This window comes from Aptenodytes patagonicus, chromosome W (assembly GCF_965638725.1).
Source record: "Aptenodytes patagonicus chromosome W, bAptPat1.pri.cur, whole genome shotgun sequence".
Taxonomy (NCBI): domain Eukaryota; kingdom Metazoa; phylum Chordata; class Aves; order Sphenisciformes; family Spheniscidae; genus Aptenodytes; species Aptenodytes patagonicus.
Genome location: NC_134981.1, coordinates 42103999 through 42122620, shown reverse-complemented (window position 1 = coordinate 42122620; position 18622 = coordinate 42103999). Strand labels below are relative to the sequence as shown.

Below are 18622 nucleotides of genomic sequence, written 5' to 3'. Positions count from 1 at the left end.
TTGTTACTGCTGCCCCAGTAGAATTGCTCTTATGTGCTAGCAAAACTGTCTTGCAGTTATTTTAGTCAGTGAAACTGAGAGTGACTTAAGGCTAGAACAATAAAGGAGCATAGATATTATTCAGCATTGCAATCTTTAAGCTTTGTGGCTAACTCGGTCTAGCACAACTTATGCCAGTAATATGGGTGTCCTTTTTTTTTTTTTTTGTGAGCCAATAATAAAAAAAAAAAGCTGAAGATGTATCTTAAGCCACTTTCTCCTTGGGTTGCAGAGAGGCATCTGTGTCATATTTTGAAAACTTGTTTTGGACATTGGCACTTAAGTTCTTTCAGGAGTTATTTTAGCCCCCCTCCCCCCATCTTCTGAGGAGGTACCATGTTCCTCAAACTGTACCCTTGATCTCTGTACATCTTTGCACAATAGCAAAAGTATTTATATGCTACTGGCAAATCTTTTGTATGGGCTTGCCTTGAAATTTCACTGTCAACTTAGATTTTAAGGTTGTGTAGCAATACGTTGTCTTACTGATTTTTGGCAATTAAAATGTCTGAATTATTGTTTTGATTACTGACATAATTCTAATTTACTTTGCTATTTCATGATACCTTTTCCTGAGAAGAGAGGTTTTACAGAACCAAAATCTGACCAAATATTTTGTGGCGTAAGTCTAGTATCTTACATTTCCTAACATTTGAAAAACTGTACATATATATTCGATTTTTGGTGTTATGTGACATCAAAAATAAATACCAAGATCTCTGACCTTTTATGCTTTTATTTAAGTGTACAGCAAGAGTGAGTAATTGGAGATGGGTTTTTTGAAAATGTCCTTTTTTTTTTTAATGAAGAGGCAGTAAACTTGTTGGAAGGTACAGTGGCAGCATCTACTAATGCCAGAAGAGCAGTATTTTTAAGTGCTTTCCATAAGCTTTTTTCTGTGTGTATGTCTAAAAAAAACTTACCTGTTAAACTGAACAATATTTTATTTTGTTGCTTTTGACAGATTGCGGTTTGGGTTTTTTTGTTTTTTGTTTATTTTTTTAAAGGTAATGCTTTGCCTTTTTTGCTATATGTCCCTTAGCTAGTCTTTTTTTTAAATAGCTTTTGCTATTTAAAAATAATAAAATGTAATCATACAAAACACTGAAATCTTGTTTTAACCAATATTTTCTCAGTGTGGAAAGAGATCTAAGGAATGGAGAATGTGCAGATTAATTTTTTTAATTGGAAAGAATTTTTCACTATGTATATGACTTATTTGGATTTCTTTAGCGAATTGTAAGCTAAGTATTTCTTTAGAGTACCTGTTCTGTTGAAAAATGCATTTGCTGGGCTTTTCAGGATTGGTTGAAACTATTTGTTTCATCAGTAATAAATCAGTCAAAGAGAAAATGCAGAACTCTTACAGTTCTACCTCTAGGAGCTCTCTCATGAACTCTTCTATAACCGCAAGACTCATTCCTGTAATAAAGATGTTTAATGTTGTTTTTATCATACACAACTTTGAAATATGTCTTCTGATGTCATTTGGAAAGTGTTCTGTAGTGAAAGGATTAAACAGTTTTCAGATAAAGCCAGGAAGCTTTAGACCCTGACCTTTTAGAACATTACTTTTTAAGCAGTCTGAGACAGCTCTGTGCCAGTCCATGGAATGTGTATGAGTTAAAGGAAATGTTAAAGATAATTTAATAAGTATACAGGGATTATCTGTTTTTCATTTTATTCTCTAAAATCCCATGTGACTTTTCCATCTCTACATGACTATGCTAAATATATGTTATGGGTTGACCTCAGTTGGCAGCAAAGCGCCACAAAGCTGCTCACTTGCTCCCCCCACCCCCTGGGGATGGGGGAGAGAACAAGAGCAGCAAAGGCAAGAAAACTCATGGGTTGAGATAAAGATAGTTTAATAAACCAAGGAAAGAGGAAGGAGAAAGGGTAGGGGGGAGGGCAGGCAAGTGATGCAAAGGCAATCACTCACCACTTCCCACAAGCAGACTGATGCTCAGCCAGTCTCTGAGCAATGACTACCTTCCCAAAAATCCCCCTCCCCTCGGTTTTTATTGCAGAGCATGATGTTATATGGTATGGAATATTTCTCTTGGTCAATTTGGGTCAGCTGTTCTGGTTGTGTCCCCTCCCAACTTCTTGCATACTCCCGACCTACTCGCTGGGGAGACAGAGTGAGAAACAGAGAAAGCCTTGACTCTGTGCAAGCACTGTTCAGCAATAGCTAAAACATTGGTGTGTTATCAACACTGTTCTGGTCACAAATCTAAAACACAGCACCATATGGGCTGCTATGAAGAAAGTTAACTCCATCCCAACCAGACCCAGTATAATACATGTTTATAATGAGATGTAAAAAAACCCCAAACCTACCAAACATACATTTTTGAAGGTTTGATGATTTAAGGTTAATTTGTATCTTTAGCAAGAACAAGATTTTAAAACCAGCATATCAGCTGCCTTCAAAAACTGGTAATTGTATTGCAAATAGCCATTCTGCAATTTCAAATGTAGCATAGCAGTCTGTTAGCGAATTACCTCTTAGGAATCCAATACTGTTCCCATCAACAAAGTATAACAGGATTCTTTAGGGTATGAAATACTTTCCTTTCATCTGAACTTTAATTTCAGGTCCATATCTGTCGTACGTTGGAAATCTTTGTTCACATTGTAGTTCGTTCTTTATGCAAGGTTCAAAGCCACAGTATATTTTGCTGTCCTGAAAACTGACTGGCAGAATGGCCAAGGAAGTTATTAAAGTAAGGGTACAGAAAGATGTTCAGTTACTGTGACAAATGAGTAATCTGTTAGCACCTTATGTTTTGCCACTGATGGACTGAACACTGATTATATCAATTAATATGGAGCAGCTGATGAATAGTATCCTCTTAAACAATTACAACTCAAATGCATATTACTGTGAAATATTTAGATAAAGGCAGGAAAGTCAGCTTGAAGAGAGGACCTGTGATTAGGAAACAAGAGAACAAAGAACATGGGGACATGATTGTCAAAGGTGTTGAGGATGTAGTCCAGAAAAGGCTGTACGGCTTTCATGGATGTTCAGAAGTACTAAAACACTGCTGAAATGTGACCATGCAATATTATGTTTTTGTCTCTGATACTTTGTTTATGAATAAGTTCAAGGGATGGTTTTGCTGTAGCAGGAAGAACTTTTTTAGAAGATCTTAAGATTCGGGTAACTTAAAAAGAAAAATAAAATTACTAAATTGTTTTAAACAGTGATGCGTTTTTCCCACAGTTCCTGTTCATCATTTAGTTATTTGTAAGCCAGAATAAGTAACTGCTTTTCTGCCTTTTTTTTTTTAAATAGTCTTGGTTGCTCATGGTGCAGCAAACAGAACAGCTGAGTAAAATAATGAAGACACATGCAGAGGATCTTAATTCTGGGCCTTTGCATAGGCTTACAATGATGATCAAAGATAAGCAGCAAGTGAAGAAGAGTTATGTAGGTGTTCATCAACAAATTGAAGCAGAGATGTACAAGGTATTTTATTCAACTGTGTTTTATAGATTTATTATAGTTTAGAAAATTAAGGGTGAATTTTTTTTACTACTTCTGTTTTTGTGCTATGGTACAAGTGATGATCTGTGATATGTAGACTGTCTAGTTTCAATTTTCGATATTTCCTCCACATTTTCTCTCCCCTGCTAGCTGACAAGGCAGAGATTGAAAACGTTCTTCTATATGAATTTATTTGGACAGATATGGTGTGTTGACCCCAGCCAGCAGCTAAGCACCATGCAGCCACTCACTCCCCTGCCCCTAGTGGGATGGGGGAGGGAATAGGAAAAGCAGAAGCAGGAAAACTTGTGGGTCAAGATAAAGGCAGCTTAAGTGGTGGTGGTGGCGGGGAAGAAACAAACAAGTAGTGCAAAGGCGATCAATCACTACCTCCCACAAGTAGACTGATGCCCAGCCAGTCTCTGAGCATTGGCTACCTCCCCCAAATACCCCTCCCTTCAGTTTTCATTGCTGAGCATCATGTTATGTGGCATGTAATATCCCTCTGGTCAGTTGGATCAGCTGTCCTGGTTGTGTCCCCTCCCAACTTCTTGCCCACCCCTAGCCTACTCATTGGTGGGGCAGAGTGAGAAACAGAGAAGGCCTTGATGCTGTTCAAGAACTGTTCAGCAATAGCTAAAACACTGGTGTGTTAATAGCACTTCTAGTCACACGGGGTATCAGGTGGGCAGAGGGGCAGTATTTGGGATGACCTGCGAGTGTGGAGTGCCTCTGAGATGAGTGTAAAAGTGTGTTTCTGTTAATGATCACCAAGCTGGACTAGCCAGTGAGTAGGAGACCTGTGGAGAGGGTAGGAGGGCTCAGGGTACAGGCCAGGGTATTGGAGTGTGGTGGGTTGACCTTGGCTGGCTACCAGATGCCCACCCAGCCACCAGCTCACTCCCCCTCCTCAACAGAACGGGGGGAGAAAATAAGATGGAAAAACTCGTGGGTCGAGATAAAGACAGGGAGAATGCTTACCAGTTACCATCACGGGCAAAACAGACTTGACTTGGGGAAGAGTAATTTATTGCCAAGTAAAAACAAAGTAGGATGGTGAGAAAACAAAGACAAAACTAAAAACACCTTCCCCCCCCCTTTTTCTTTCCAGATTCAACTTTGCTCCTGACTCTTCTACCTCTTCCCCTGAGTTGTCCAGCAGTGCAGGGGGATGGGGAGTGGGGGTTGTGGTCAGTTCATAACACTGCCTCTGCTGCTGCTTCTTCCTCATGCGCTTCCCCTGCTCCAGTGTGGGGTCCCTCCCATGAGATGCAGTCCTTCACTAACTGCTCTGATGTGGGTCCTTCCCACGGGCTGCAGTTCTTCAAGAACTGCTGCAGCATGGGTCCATACCATGGGGTATGGTCCTTCAGGAATGGAATGCTCCAGTGTGGGTCCCCCACAGGCCACAGTTCTTGCCAGGAGCCTGCTCCAGCATGGGTTCCTCTCTGCAGGCTGCAGCTTCCTTCAGGATATATCTATCTGCTGTGGCATGGGGTCCTCCATGGGCTGTAGTGTGGATATATGCTCTGACATGGGCTCCATGGGCTGCAGGGGGGCAGCCTGTGCCACCATGGTCTTCATCACAGGCTGCAGGGGAATCTGCTCTAGTGCCTGAAGCACCTTTTCCCCCTCCTTCACTGACCTTGTCATCTGCAGGTTTTTCTATCACTTTTTTTTTCCTCACTCCTCTCTCTCACAGCTGCCATGCAGTGTTTTTTACCCTTTCTTAAATATGTTATCACAGAGGCGCCACCTGTGTTGTGGATTGGCTCAGCTTTGGTCAGCAATGGGTCTCTTTTGGAGCTGGCTGGATCTGGCTCTGTCTGACTTGGGGGCAGCCCCTGGTCTCTTCTCACAGAAGCTACCCATGCCATGTAAACCCAGTACATGGAGGGACGGAGGGGCTGTGCCACTCATCAAGGGATCTGTGAATGCACTTATGTGGTATGTGTGCTTTCACTGGTGATCTTCAGTCCTCACCAGCCGCAGAGGAGGAAGGGGACTTAGTTGTCTATGCTTATGTTTTGTGCGAGTCCTGGCTGTTAAAGGCAGTGCCTTGTCTGTGGCAGTCTGTGTAGCCCTCTGTCCTCTGTGTGTGTGTGTCTGGGGTGCACACTCAGCCTTGCTACTGGTGGTACCTGCAAATAGGAAAGCAGCAGCTGCATCCATCGGCCTGGGATGGAGATCCCCAGGTCTCTGGGCTGGGCTCCAGTGGCTTGGTAGAAGGAATCCCTGGGCTCTGAAGCTGCTGGAGGCAGTGGCCACTTATAACATCTCTTGACATCCTTGGGATCAGAGCTTTAAAAACTTTTGTTAATGAGTGCTCCTTACTGTCCAGACTGTTTTGGGTGGAAGTGGGATTCTAGTCCCTATTCTAAAATATAAATCAAGTGTAAACCAAATGTTAAGTCTGCAGGTAGAGCCGTTCAGGGCCTTTTCTGTTACTTTTAGCATTAGTGGTGGAATAAAAACTGATGTCAGTCATCCTGCTGATGTTGAGAGTGCTGTGTCTAGGCAGTGAAGCTGACAGGAATCAGTTTCATTCAGGTGCTCTGAGGAAAGGTTAGTTGCAACTGTCAAAAATCAGGTCTAAAAAAAAAAATCAGTCTGAAAGCTCTACTGAGAGATGGAAAAGCACTGTTTCTTCTTTCTTCCAGCAACGTGGTTGGTGTTGAGGTGGAGATTGAGAGTAGTGTATAGAACTTTTTCATCCAGTGTGATTTTAATAAGCATCTTTTTGGTGCTTTTTTCCACTTGATTAAAATGTACTAATGTTTATGATAAACTGTGTTTCCTAAACATTTGTTGTTACACTGTACTGCACTAATGCAAATAGGAAAACTGTTTCAGGCCTCAATTTCATCCCTTATGTTTATTGGTTTTGTTTTTGTTACAGCAAGTAATAGCCTTTTAAGATAACCTCAAGCTAATGAAAAAATTTAATATGCTTATTTTGGAAAATAAATCCTGTAATTCTTTTTCACTAATGGCAAGATTGTTTGTAATGTTGAGGTTGAGTATTTTTAATACATTTTATATTTTTGTTTTCTTAAAGGTCACAAAGACAGAATTGGAGAAACTAAAATCTAGCTATAGACAACTAATAAAAGAAGTAAATTCTGCCAAAGAAAAGTATAAAGAAGCTGTGGCTAAAGGTATGACTGACTTGTATTAATTTTATCTATTTATTATTGTGGTTTTAGAATGTACTAAAACTCTTACAGTGAAACAAGATAATGTTTTTATTTTAAGTAACTCGATTACAATATTAAAAAAAGTGTCTGAAGTAAGACAGGCTAATTGTCATTATATATACTTGATGGTACTGTTTTTGAAAATCAAAGCAAATGATAGTCCTTATTTAAAACAAATGGTAGCTCTGTTCTTTTAAACTCATTCCTTCAGTGGACATATTTGGAATGTAAAATTACTGAAATCAACTGTAATAGTGGTAAGCAGGTTGCAGCTCTGTCTCATCTACATTGTAGTTGCAGCCTATTTGCATCCTGTGATCTTTTATGGTTGCTGCAGTGGTAGCGACATCAATTCTTGGCACTTAGTAGAATGGATCCAAATTGTTTAACCTTAAGCAAAAGGGGGAAAAGAATTGAAAATAATTCATTGGTATGCTGAGATGTTTTAAAGCTTTTAAGGGAACGGTGTGTCCAAATTGCATGTTTTTGATTCCTGTTGATTGTACTAATGATTAGGTAAATGAGAGCCTTTGTTCTATTGTCTGTTGAAATATCTTGTTAATGATTAGTGGTTTTTTGCATGCCTTTCTAAGATTAATTTTTTTTCTTTAAAGAAAATTAATTGGATGGCAGTATGTAAATATAATTCTAAGATCCATCTCTACTTTTTGTATGACTGCCTAAAATGATACTTATTGTCCTTGGTTCTGTTGTACTATAACTACTATACTGCACTATGAATTATCGGTGCTGAGAGAAAGATTGTTTCTTTCCAAATTTGTCCAAAATTCAGGGTGAAAACTGATAAATGAATGTGTTGAGGGATGTTAAAAGCATGGCTTCCTCCTCTAGCTGCTCTGGCCCAGGACTCCCTCCTGCCTGGCTTCTGGAGCCCAGCCTGGTGTGCCCAGGGACCTGGGGTCTCTCTGCCCAGGCTGAGGGATGCGACTGCCACTTTCCCATTTGCAGGTTCAACCAGTAGTGAAGCTGAGCATGTATCCCAGAGACACAGGTGCACACACAGGCAGAGGACACTGACACGACTGGTTACACAGACTGCCACAGATAAGGCACTGCCTTCAACAGCTCCTACATATAGGACTCTCATAAAACATATAGACAAGTCCCCTTCCTCCTCTGCAGCTGGTAGAGATAGAAGTTCACTAGTGAAAGTACACATGCAACACTTTAGGTTCACAAGCTCACGCGTGTTTGCGGATCCCTCAAGTACTGGCACAGCCCCACTGTCTGTCAGGTACCCCTGCCCAGATCCTGGGCCCTCTTACCTGCTTCATGGGTCCCCTACTTGCTGGCTAGTCCAGCTTGATGCTCACTAGCAAGCATGCACGCACTTAATCCCATAGGCACTCTGCACTTGCAAGTCCCCCTAGGTATACCAGCACGGACCCTTGCCTGTCTGATACCCCTGCCCAGACCCAGGGCCTCCTACTTGCCAGCTAGTCCAGCTTGAAGTTTGCTAGTGAATACACATGCACACTAGGTTTGGGGAAGATACAGACACTCGGCCCCCACCAGCAGCCGGCACCAGGCACGTGGGCTGTGACACGCGGTCCCACTCCAGCTCCTGGCATTGAGCCCCTCACTCACACTGGTCCCTCCCAGTAGCTGTTTTTCAGGACAAAAAAGTTCCTGCCCCAGTGGTTGGAGTTTAAAGACCCCCACTCTATTTAGTAGCTGACACCAGAGGCCATGGGGTGCCTACACCCCTGGTCTGACTCCAGTAGCTGGCACCAAATCCACTCATGCTGATCCCACCCAGTAGCTGGCATTCCAGGCACAAAGTCTGTAGGACCCTACCTAGGTTTAGAGATCTATGGCCCTCTCCAACTACTGATGCTAGGACCCTCACTTGCTCCAGTAGCTGACACCACAGGCTGCAGGGCACCTACACTCGCTGTCTGATTCCAGTAGCTGGCACCAAATTCTACTCACACACACAGAGGTCTCACCGGTAGCTGGTGCTTAGTCCTTGCAGCACACACACATGAGACAGAGTGAGATTATGCAGAGAGATAGTTAAGAAAATATTTAATAAGAAGATATAAGAAGATATAAGACTGTGGTGATCAGGTGCAGGGCTCAGCCACACAAGCATACTGACTGGTCCCATTCTACCTGTGATCAGCTCCTTTGATAGCTTGCCTGCAGTTTCTTGATAGCCCCTCAGTTAGTGTGACTGACCAGGTTTGTTTCTGGTTATTATCTTTGTTAAGGCTAATTGGTCAGGTTTTATGTCTCTGTGTTTGTCTCCCTCCCTTTCCTTATCCTACAAACTGAAGAAATAAACACTCTCACACTCTACATATCCTAACCAATTAGTATGACTGGCCAGGTTTGTTCTTATCATCGCCTCCCTTATTGTTTGTCCCTCAGGTTTCTCTCTGTCTGTTTTTGTTTATGGTTCCTTTGACCAGATACCCTTAAAGGAGCAGACACTCTCCTTCCATATACCTTTACAGCATGTAAAGACAAAACGGCATCGGATAAGAGAAATTATACTTAGTGCTGTTTAGCTTATTTTTTTAATTGGTGTTCACATTCATTTAAAAATGTAAATATGTACTCGGTTGTTAATTTCATCTAGTTCCCTATCTGTCTTCTATGTTGCTTTAATTTGAAGTTTGTCCCCAAGTAACTACATAACATGGGAACTTAGAGTACATAATATTAAAATTATAACAGGGTGTTGTGATCTAATATGTTCTTGTTATTCCTTCTTTCTGTTCTAGTCATTGTTCTTCATTCCTTATGCACCAAACTTTCCCACTGAAATCAAAGAGTGTTTTGGCTATTCAGGAACTGCAACGTTTTGATGTTTTCCTGATTAACTGATGTGGTGGGTTAACCTTAGATGGTTGCCAGGCTTCCACTAAGCTGCTCTCACTCCCCCTCCTCAATAGGACAGGGGGAGAAAATAAGATGAAAAAAGCTCATGGGTTGAGAAAAGGACAGGGAGATCCCTTACCAATTACAGTCACGGGCAAAACAGACTCACCTTGGGGATGATTAGTTTAATTTATTGCCAATTAATAACAGAGTAGGATAGTGAGAAGCAAAGACAAAAATAAAAGCACCTTCCCCCCACATCCCTCTTCTTCACAGGCTCAACTTCACTTCTTTGTTCCCAATCTTGTGCCCTCCCCTGAGCAGTGCAGGGTGGATGGGGAATGGGGGTTGCGGTCAGTCCCTAACAGTTTGTCTCTACCGCTCCTTCCTTCTCGTGCTCTTCCCCTGCTCCAGTGTGGAGTCTCTCCCATGGGATACAGTCCTTCATGAACTGCTCCAATGTGGGTCCTTCCTACGGGCTGCGTTTCTTCAAGAACTTCTCCAGCATGGGCCCTTTCCATGGGGTACAGTCCTTCAGGAACAGACTGCTCCAGTGTGGGTCCCCCACAGGCCACAGTTCCTGCCAGAAAACCTGTTCCAGAATGGGCTCCTCTCCACAGGCTGCAGCTCCTGCTAGGAGCCTCTTCCGGTGTGGGCCCTCCATGGGCTGCAGCTCCTTCAGGGCATATCCACCTGTTCCAGCGTGGGGTCTTCCATTATTTAATAATAATTCAAAATTACCAATACAAAAATCTTAGTGCACTATAATACAAGGTTACGCGCGATGTTGGTCACTTACCAAAGATCTGCAGTTGGTAAGGGGGGTCTCAACCTCGAAGAGTAACCTTGAGAGGTGTCCCAGCTCAAAGGGAGATCACTGTTGTGCATCCAACTTCTTAGCAGGGAGAGCTCAAAAAAAGCTCACTCAGGCTGTCATGTTTATGGAATACAGTGGTTGGCTCATAGTTAAATTACATGTGATGGAAAAGGTAAGCATGAGACTCCTTGTACCTACAACTTTTTGTTCCTTGACAAATTAGTCTTGGAAGAACCACCTGGTATTCGTGTTAATTTGCATGATTGGTGTTCCAGTTTCCAAGCTCATATGCATCAATGCTCACCATGTCACCCTGTTCCTGTGCGGGTTTTCAAAGAACAGATTGGAACTGGAGAAGTTCATGGCCCAGTTACAGCCTAGGCCTTTACTTCCTTTGGAGCCTGAGCCAAACTACCACTAGTTTGGTCAAGGAGTCGAGTGCATCCGTCACGTTCCCTCTCCTCCTTCACTGACCTTGGTTGTCTGCAGGATTGTGTTTCTGAGTTTTTTTTCCTCACTCCTTTCTCTCATAGCTGCTGTGCAGTGTTTTTGGTGGTGTGTTTTTTTTGTGGGTTTGTTTGTTTGTTTACCCTTTCTTAAATATGTTATCACAGAGGTGCCACCAGCGTTATTGATTTGGCTCAGCTTTGGCCAGCGGTGGGTCTGTTTTGGAGCCATCTGGAACTGGGTCTGTCCAGCATGGGGGCAGCTCTTGGTCTCTTCTCACAGAAGCCACCCCTGCAGCCCCTCCCACTACCAAAACCTTGCTGTGTAAACCCAATACAACTGAATTAATTTTTTTTTTTAAATAAAAAAAAACTGTGCTGGTTTTGGCTGGGATAGAGTTAATTTTCTTCATAGTAGCTAGTATGGGGCTATGTTTTGGATTTGTGCTGGAAACAGTGTTGATAATACAGGGATGTTTTAGTTATTGCTGAGCAGTGCTTACACAGCATCAAGGCCTTTTCTGCTCCTCATACTGCCCTGCCAGTGAGTAGGCTGGGGGTGCACAAGAAGTTGGGAGGGGACACAGTTGGGACAGCTGACCCCAACTGACCAAAGGAATATTCCATACCATATGACGTCATGCTCAGCAATAAAACTAGGGGGAAGGTTGGCAGGGGGGTTGCTGCTCAGGAGTGGCTGGACATGGGTCAGTTGGTGGTGAGCAATTGTTTTCATTTGCATCACTTGTCTTTCTTGGGTTTTATTTTCCTCTCTGTTATTTTTTTCTCTTTTCCTTACAATTTTTTAAATTATTAATTATTAAACTGTTTTTATCTCAACCCATGAGTTTTTCTCACTTTTACCCTTTCAATTCTCCCCCATCCCACTGGGTTGGGGGGTGGGGGGAGTGAGTGGCTGGCTGTGTGGTGCTTAGTTGCTGGCTGGGGTTAAACCATGACAAAAACAAAAAAGTGCTGTTTTTAAGACACTTAATTCTATTGTGGTTTTCCTTAACCTTCTTATTCCTTCTTCCATTTAGTATGTCTTCCATTATTATATTTCATATTTAATTTCACTTTCCCTACCATCTTAGTGTAAATCTCAGTTAACAAACTGATCCTCAGAAAAATGTTGCAGCTTTTTCCCAAGAATTGCAAAATTAAATGTCTTACAGCTTCTTCTACACCCTCACCCCTGCTGTGTTCTTGATTACAAATATTTTTGTAGTTGTAGTGGTGTAGATAATAAATCAGTAAATCAGTTGCAGGTCAGCTGACCTGTTGTAATTATTTTAAGCCATGGTATTTTGATAGGGTTTCTGAGCCCTTGAATTGTCAAGCTGGTTTGTGAGGTGAACAAGTTATGGATATCTGAGTAATTTGTGTGTTTTTTGTGGGTTTTTTTGTTTTGTTTTTTTTATACAAATTATGCGCTATTAAGAGATATGCTTTTTCTTAATATGCAAACTGGTTCAGTTTTTCAGGATTTCAGGAACTGTTGAAAACAAGGGAAGGTACAGTGCCTACCAGAAGATTGGGAGGGCATAACCAAGTATTGAAAATAAGATGAAAAAGATTTTGTTAAAACAAAAAAAGACATACATCAGCTTTTAGAAGAAATGTGTTTTAAAAAGAGCACAAAAAGAACTCCAGTGGTTAGGGTAAACAGTCCAAGTTCTTCGTTATAGATAAGAAAGAACTTGAAATGGAATAAATCTTTATCAGTGAAGAGGTATATGAACAATGACCTAAAGAAGTAATGCTTTTAATGCTAATAAGGCCAGGGATAGATTGTAGTATTTGGGAACATCTTCCAGGCCCGGTGTCATATCATGGCTATAGCAGGGACAATATCTTGGCATGTGCTTTCTTTTGTTACCAAGGAACTTGGTGTCTGGAAGAAGCCTGGACACATGCATAAGGAGAAAGTTATGTACTCTAGCCCACACCCTTATCTGAACAGAGATCTAGAAATAAAGGATGTGCCACAGAGCTCATCTTCTAGTAGGGTAGTTACAGTTTGAGAGCTAATAGAGAAATGAAACATTAATATCTGAGGCATGTACTGAAGCTGTCTAGAAAGTTCCTCGATAGCCAACAGACAGCAGTAAAAAAACAACAGGTGACTTGACAAATGCTTTAGGATTTGGAAGGGTGTTTGTCATGGGTGTATGCTATCACCTGAGCTTCTTTACAGAAGTTTTGTGTCAGAGTGGGAGAAGTACTGTTAAGTAATGTGGAAGGAGTTTGGGCCCAGAAAGACTTTCTGCTAATGATTAGGAAGACAAGGATTATAGCAATTAATAATAAACATGATTTAAGATGATTTTTGGTGGTTGCATAAGCTACTGAAGAGGTGAAAGTGTTGGACTATCTGAGGTTTATGGTAAATGTTAAAGGAAGCGGCAATAAAAACATTTATCCTGAGAAGATTTATTACTACATCTCAGGTTCTGCTGTATAAGATGACAATTTTGGAAAGATCAGAGTTGACTTTTTCTTTTCTCATAAAATACCACATGAAAGAAAAAAAAACCAAAACAACAACAAAACCCTTTTTGAAAAGAACTGCAGAACAGCAGCATGCCCTTTAGGATTGTGAGGTTCAATAGAATAGATATATTTTTATTTTAGAAAGGTTAAAGAAAATTCTACTATTTCTTGTGAAAATTTACAGCTGAAATTAATGAAAACAAAAAAGGTGATTGCTACCATGTCTCATTCACAGGTGTCTTTTTTTTTTTTTTAAGGGGTGGGGGTGAGGGAAAGTGTTTGTGCTGTGTCCCTTTGTGTTCTTAAAATGTCTTCTGGATCAACTCAGAACTGGGAGTTAACAAAAGAAGGTAGGAAAGAGAGCGTTTGATTATCAGCTGCTGTTCAGTTGCCTAGTATTATTTGCTTTTATATTCCAAACCATTAGAAAACTGGGTTTGAAATACCTTACCAAATATAAAAAAAATTCTAGGTATTTTAATCATGTTTGTCGCTACTTTTCCAAGATAGATTAATTAAATTGTACCTTTGAAAAGTAATGCTTGGGTGAATATTAAATATTCTTTAGTATTTAGTAGATGTATAGGTTTTTTTGTGATCTGGTCTAATTTTTCCCTTCCGTGATATTGGATAGTGTGTTGACAGTGAATGTGTCCTTCAGTGCCTTACAAGTTTGGATGATAAAGATTATATTTATGTAACATATCATTAGACTAATGTATAGCACAAAATAATATCCTTGGATTTTGGGCAGCTGGCATCCAATATTATCAAAGGTCATCTTAAATTTGAAGCATGACTTCCATTGGCCTCATACTATCTGTGAGCATCTAGCACTTCTGCAAATCAGACCTGGAGTACCAAATTACTCCTCAGAAATGAGGAATGTCCTATAAAAGAAACAAATGTTTTATAAAAGCTTGGTTTGAGTAACTTACCTAAGATATAAAGCTATTAATGGAGATTGGGATAGAATTTAGTTCTTCAAAGCAATGTTTGACTTAAGACTATCATTTTTCCTTTGATTTCCTTATCAGTGAGTTATAGCCTCTCTCCTAGGCAGTCCAGTTCCACTTCTGTAAAATAGTACTCTTGATAGACTCCTTTCCTCTGGTAAACAGAGTCTCCGTTATGGTATCTGGCCTCATCTGTCTAGAGCAGAGGTGGGCAATTACTGCATAGAAAATCTGACTCTGTCTTCTGTCCCTGGGCTAGAGCATGCTCAATTACTTGTAAATTTGCACAATATCTTTACAAGCTGGTCAACCTAAGAAGTTATGCAAGTCACATAAAGGAACAATTTAGAAATTTCTCTATCTTGCAAGTGTAATGATATTGAAATTTGGCATGGGGTCAGTCCGGTGTGGGGTCTTCCAGGGCCTGCAGTATGAATATCTGCTCTGCCATGGATTCTTCCACAGGCTACAGGGGAATATCTGCTCTGGTACCTGGATCACCACCTCCTGCTCCTTCTCTGACCTTGGTGTTAGCACTGCTGTTTCTCGCTTCTTCCCCCCCCAATCCTCTGCCCGTCCAGCATTTTTGCCCTTTCTTATATATGCTTTCACAGAGGTGCCACCAACTTTGTTGATGGGCTCAACTTTGGCATGTTCTAAGTCCATTATGGAGCTGTCTGGAACTGGATGTGTCTGGCACAGGAGGCAGCCTGTGGAGGACCTCATGCTGGAGCAGTGGGATACTTCCTGAAGTAATTGCAGCCCATGGCAAACCCACACTGGAGCACGGGAAAAGTGTGAGGAGAAAGGAGCACAGCAGAGAGGAACTGTTATGTACCGATTCTTTTGGAAAGATAGGAAGAGAAGGAGGAGGAGGTGGAGTTGCACTTAATGTAAAAGAGAAATTTTAGTGTATGGAGGTGAGCTATGGAGTCTACGAACATTCTATCGAATGCCTTTGGATCGAGATTGGAGGGATCATCACCAAGGGGGATCTTGTGTTAGGTATCTGTTACTGATCTCCCAATGAGGAGGATGAGGCTGATGGAACCTTACTTTGGCTGCTCAAGGAAGTCTCAGGCCAACAGAACCTGGTCCTCATGGGAGACTTCAATTACCCAGACATTTGTTGGGAAAACAACACAAGTCGTCCATCAGGTTCCTGGAATGCATTGAGGACTGCTTCCTGCTACAGATGCTGGACATGCCAACTAGGAATGGCGCATTGCTAGATTTACTGCTCACAAACCGAGAAGACTTACTTGACATCATAACTACCAATGGTAGCCTTGGATGCAGCGACCACAACATTGTGGAGTTTAAGATCCTGCTGAGCACACTGAAGACCAGCAGTAGGACAAAGACCCTGGATTTTAGAAGAGCCAACTTCAAGATGCTCAGAGCCCAGCTGCGTGGGATTCCATGGGAAGCATCCATGGAGGGCAAAGGAGCTTGTGAGTGCTGGGAGTTATTCAAGAACAGCCTCCTGGAAGCACAAGAACATCTCCGTCCCCTACAAAGGGAAAGGAAGAAGGCGGAACAAGAGACCACCCTGGCTTAACAAAGAGAATTTGGGTGTGCTTAAAAGCAAATAAAGAAGCATACCGGCTATGGAAAGGCGTCCAAATAGACATCAAGGACTACAAGAACCTTGCTAGGGCATGCAGAGATGCAGTCAGGAAGGCTAAGGCTCAGCTAGAACTGAAATTGGCCAAAGATGTCAAGTACAACAAGAAAGAGTTCTTCAGGTACATAAGCAATAAGCAGAAGCACAGGGAAGACAGAGGCCCATTGCTAAACAGGGCAGGGAAAATAGTCACTAATAATGCTGACAAGGCAGATGTTCTCAATACCTTCTTTGCCTCTGTCTTTACCGGCGTAGCTGGACCCCAGATCACAGGATCAAGTAGCTACAGCAACGCATGTGTTGACCCACCAGTAGTGGAGGAAGGGCTGGTCTGCGGCCTCTTGCAAGGGCTCAACCCACATAAATCTATGGGCCCAGATGGAATCCACCCCAGGGTGTTAAGAGAAGTGGCTGACGTTCTTGCCCAAGACCACTGTCTATAATCTTTGAGAAGTCGTGGAGATCAGGGGATATCCCTGATGGCTGGAAGAGGGCAAATGTCATACCCATCTACAAGAAGGGCCCAAAAGAAGGCCCGGGAAACTACAGGCCCATTAGTCTTACTTCAGTCCCTGAGAAAGTAATGGAACGAGTCCTCCTAGAAATTGTCACAAGCCAAATGAAGCAGGTGACTGGGAAAAGCCAGCCCGGATTTACCAAAGGCAAATCATGCCAGACTAACCTGATCACCTTCTACAACAAAGTAACGTTTTCTGTTGACATGGGGAGAGCAGTGGATGTTGTTTACCTGGACTTCAGCAAAGCATTCGACACTGTTTCCCACAGCCTTCTCCTGGACAAACTGGCAAGATACAGACTGGATGGGTGGTCTGCGAGGTGGGTAGGAATTGGCTAACAGGCCACACTCAGAGGGTGGTGATCAATGGTTTTTACTCAGGCTGGCAGCCTGTCACAAGTGGGGTCCCCCAGGGAGCAATACTGGGCCCCACGCTGTTCAACATCTTCATAAATGATCTGGATGATGGGATTGAAAGCACCCTCGCCAAGTTTGCTGATGACACCAAACTGGGTGGTGTGGTGGACACTCCAGAAGGGAGAGCCATCTTACAGAGAGACCTGGACAGGCTGGAAGAGTGGGCTAGCAAGAACAGTATGAAGTTTCACAAAGACAAGTGCAAAGTCCTGCACCTGGGTCAGAATAACCAAAGAGCCCAGTACAGGCTAGGATTTGTGTGGCTGGGGAGCAGCCTTGCTGAAAGGGACCTGGGGGTCCTGGTAGACAACAAGCTGAACATGAGTCAGCAGTGCGCTGCTGCAGCAACAAAGGCAAATCGCATCCTGGGCTGCATCCGCAGGGGCGTTACTAGCAGAGATAGAGATGGGATCATCCCACTCTGTTCAGCGCTTGTTAGGCCACACCTGGCATACTGTGTCCAGTTCTGGTCCCCACAATTCAAGTAAGATGCAGACATGGTCCAAAGGAGGGCCATGAAGATGATCAAAGGGCTGGAGAACCTGCCCTATGAGGAAAGGCTGAAGGAGTTAGTTTTTTTTTTTTCTCCCTGGAGAAGAGAAAGGCCCAGGGGGACCTCATCACAGTATTCCAGTACTTAAAGGGTGGCTACAAAGAGGATGGAGGCTCTCTCTTCACAAGGAGCCACATGGAGAAAACAAGGGGCAATGGGTACCGGTTGCACTGGGAGAGGGTTGGTCTCGACATAAGAAATTTTTTACAGTGAGAACAATCATTCACTGGAACAAATTCCCCAGGGACGTGGTAGAGTCCCCCATTGCTGGAGGTTTCCAAGATGCGATTGGACAGGGTGCTAGATAATCTCATCTAGGCTCCCTTTCCCATGAAAAGTTGGACAAGATGATCTTTCGAGGTCCTTTCCAAACTGGGCTGTCCTGATTCTATGACTGTAACCCCCCCATCCTCCCCCTGTTCTATTGGGGTGTGGGGTAGATGAGTTGGGAGTGAAGTTAAGCCTGGGAAAAGGGGGGTGGGGGAAGGTGGAGTTTTAATTGTTTTTTTTTCTTGTTTCTCACTACCCAAATCTATTTTAATTGGTAATAAATTAAATTTCCCCAAGTTGAGTCTGTTGTGCCTGTGATGGTAACTGGTAAGCAATCTCCCTGTCTTTTTCTTGACCCATGACCTTTTTCATCCTGTTTTCTCCCCCTGTCCTGTTCAGGAGGGGGAGTGAGCGAGCAGCTGGGTGGGCATCTGGCTGCTGGCTGAGGTTAACCCACTACAATCCATTTTTGTGCCCAATGTGAGGCACCAAAAAGTGCTGTGGTCAGTTGACCCAAGCTGGCAGCCAAACACCCAGCCTGCCTTTTACCCACTCCCCTCTCCCATGGGATGAGGAGAAAAATATAAGGAAGGTGAGAAGACTTGTGAATTGAGATAATGAGAGTTTAATAGAGAATGCAAAAGCTCTGTGCACAAGGAAAGCAAAAAGAGGAAGTGATTCACTGCTTCCCATGGACAGGCAGCTATCCAGCCCCTTCTTGGAAAGCAGTACCTCAGCATGCGTAATGGTTGCTTGGGAAGACAAACAGCATAACCATGACTGTCCCCCCTTCCTCTTCTCCTTGAGCTTTTATTGCTGAGCATGATGTCCTTGAGTATGGAATCTCCCTTTGGTCAGTTTGGGTCAGCTGTCTTGGCTATGTCTGCTCCTAATCTCTTGCCCACCCCCAGTCTGCTTGCTTTTCCGGGGGCAGGGGCAAGCCTTTA

General features: G+C 42.7%; 1 protein-coding gene across 1 annotated transcript in view; it reads left to right on the top strand.

The window, feature by feature from the left end:
- Positions 1 to 18622, top strand: part of LOC143172288 (tyrosine-protein kinase Fer-like) — a 233438-nt gene that overhangs the window by 15180 nt on the left and 199636 nt on the right. The window contains exons 3-4 of the mRNA XM_076361544.1: positions 3344 to 3517; positions 6594 to 6693. Of these exons, the coding sequence (XP_076217659.1) occupies positions 3344 to 3517; positions 6594 to 6693 (274 nt within the window). The remainder of the gene's footprint in view (positions 1 to 3343; positions 3518 to 6593; positions 6694 to 18622) is intronic.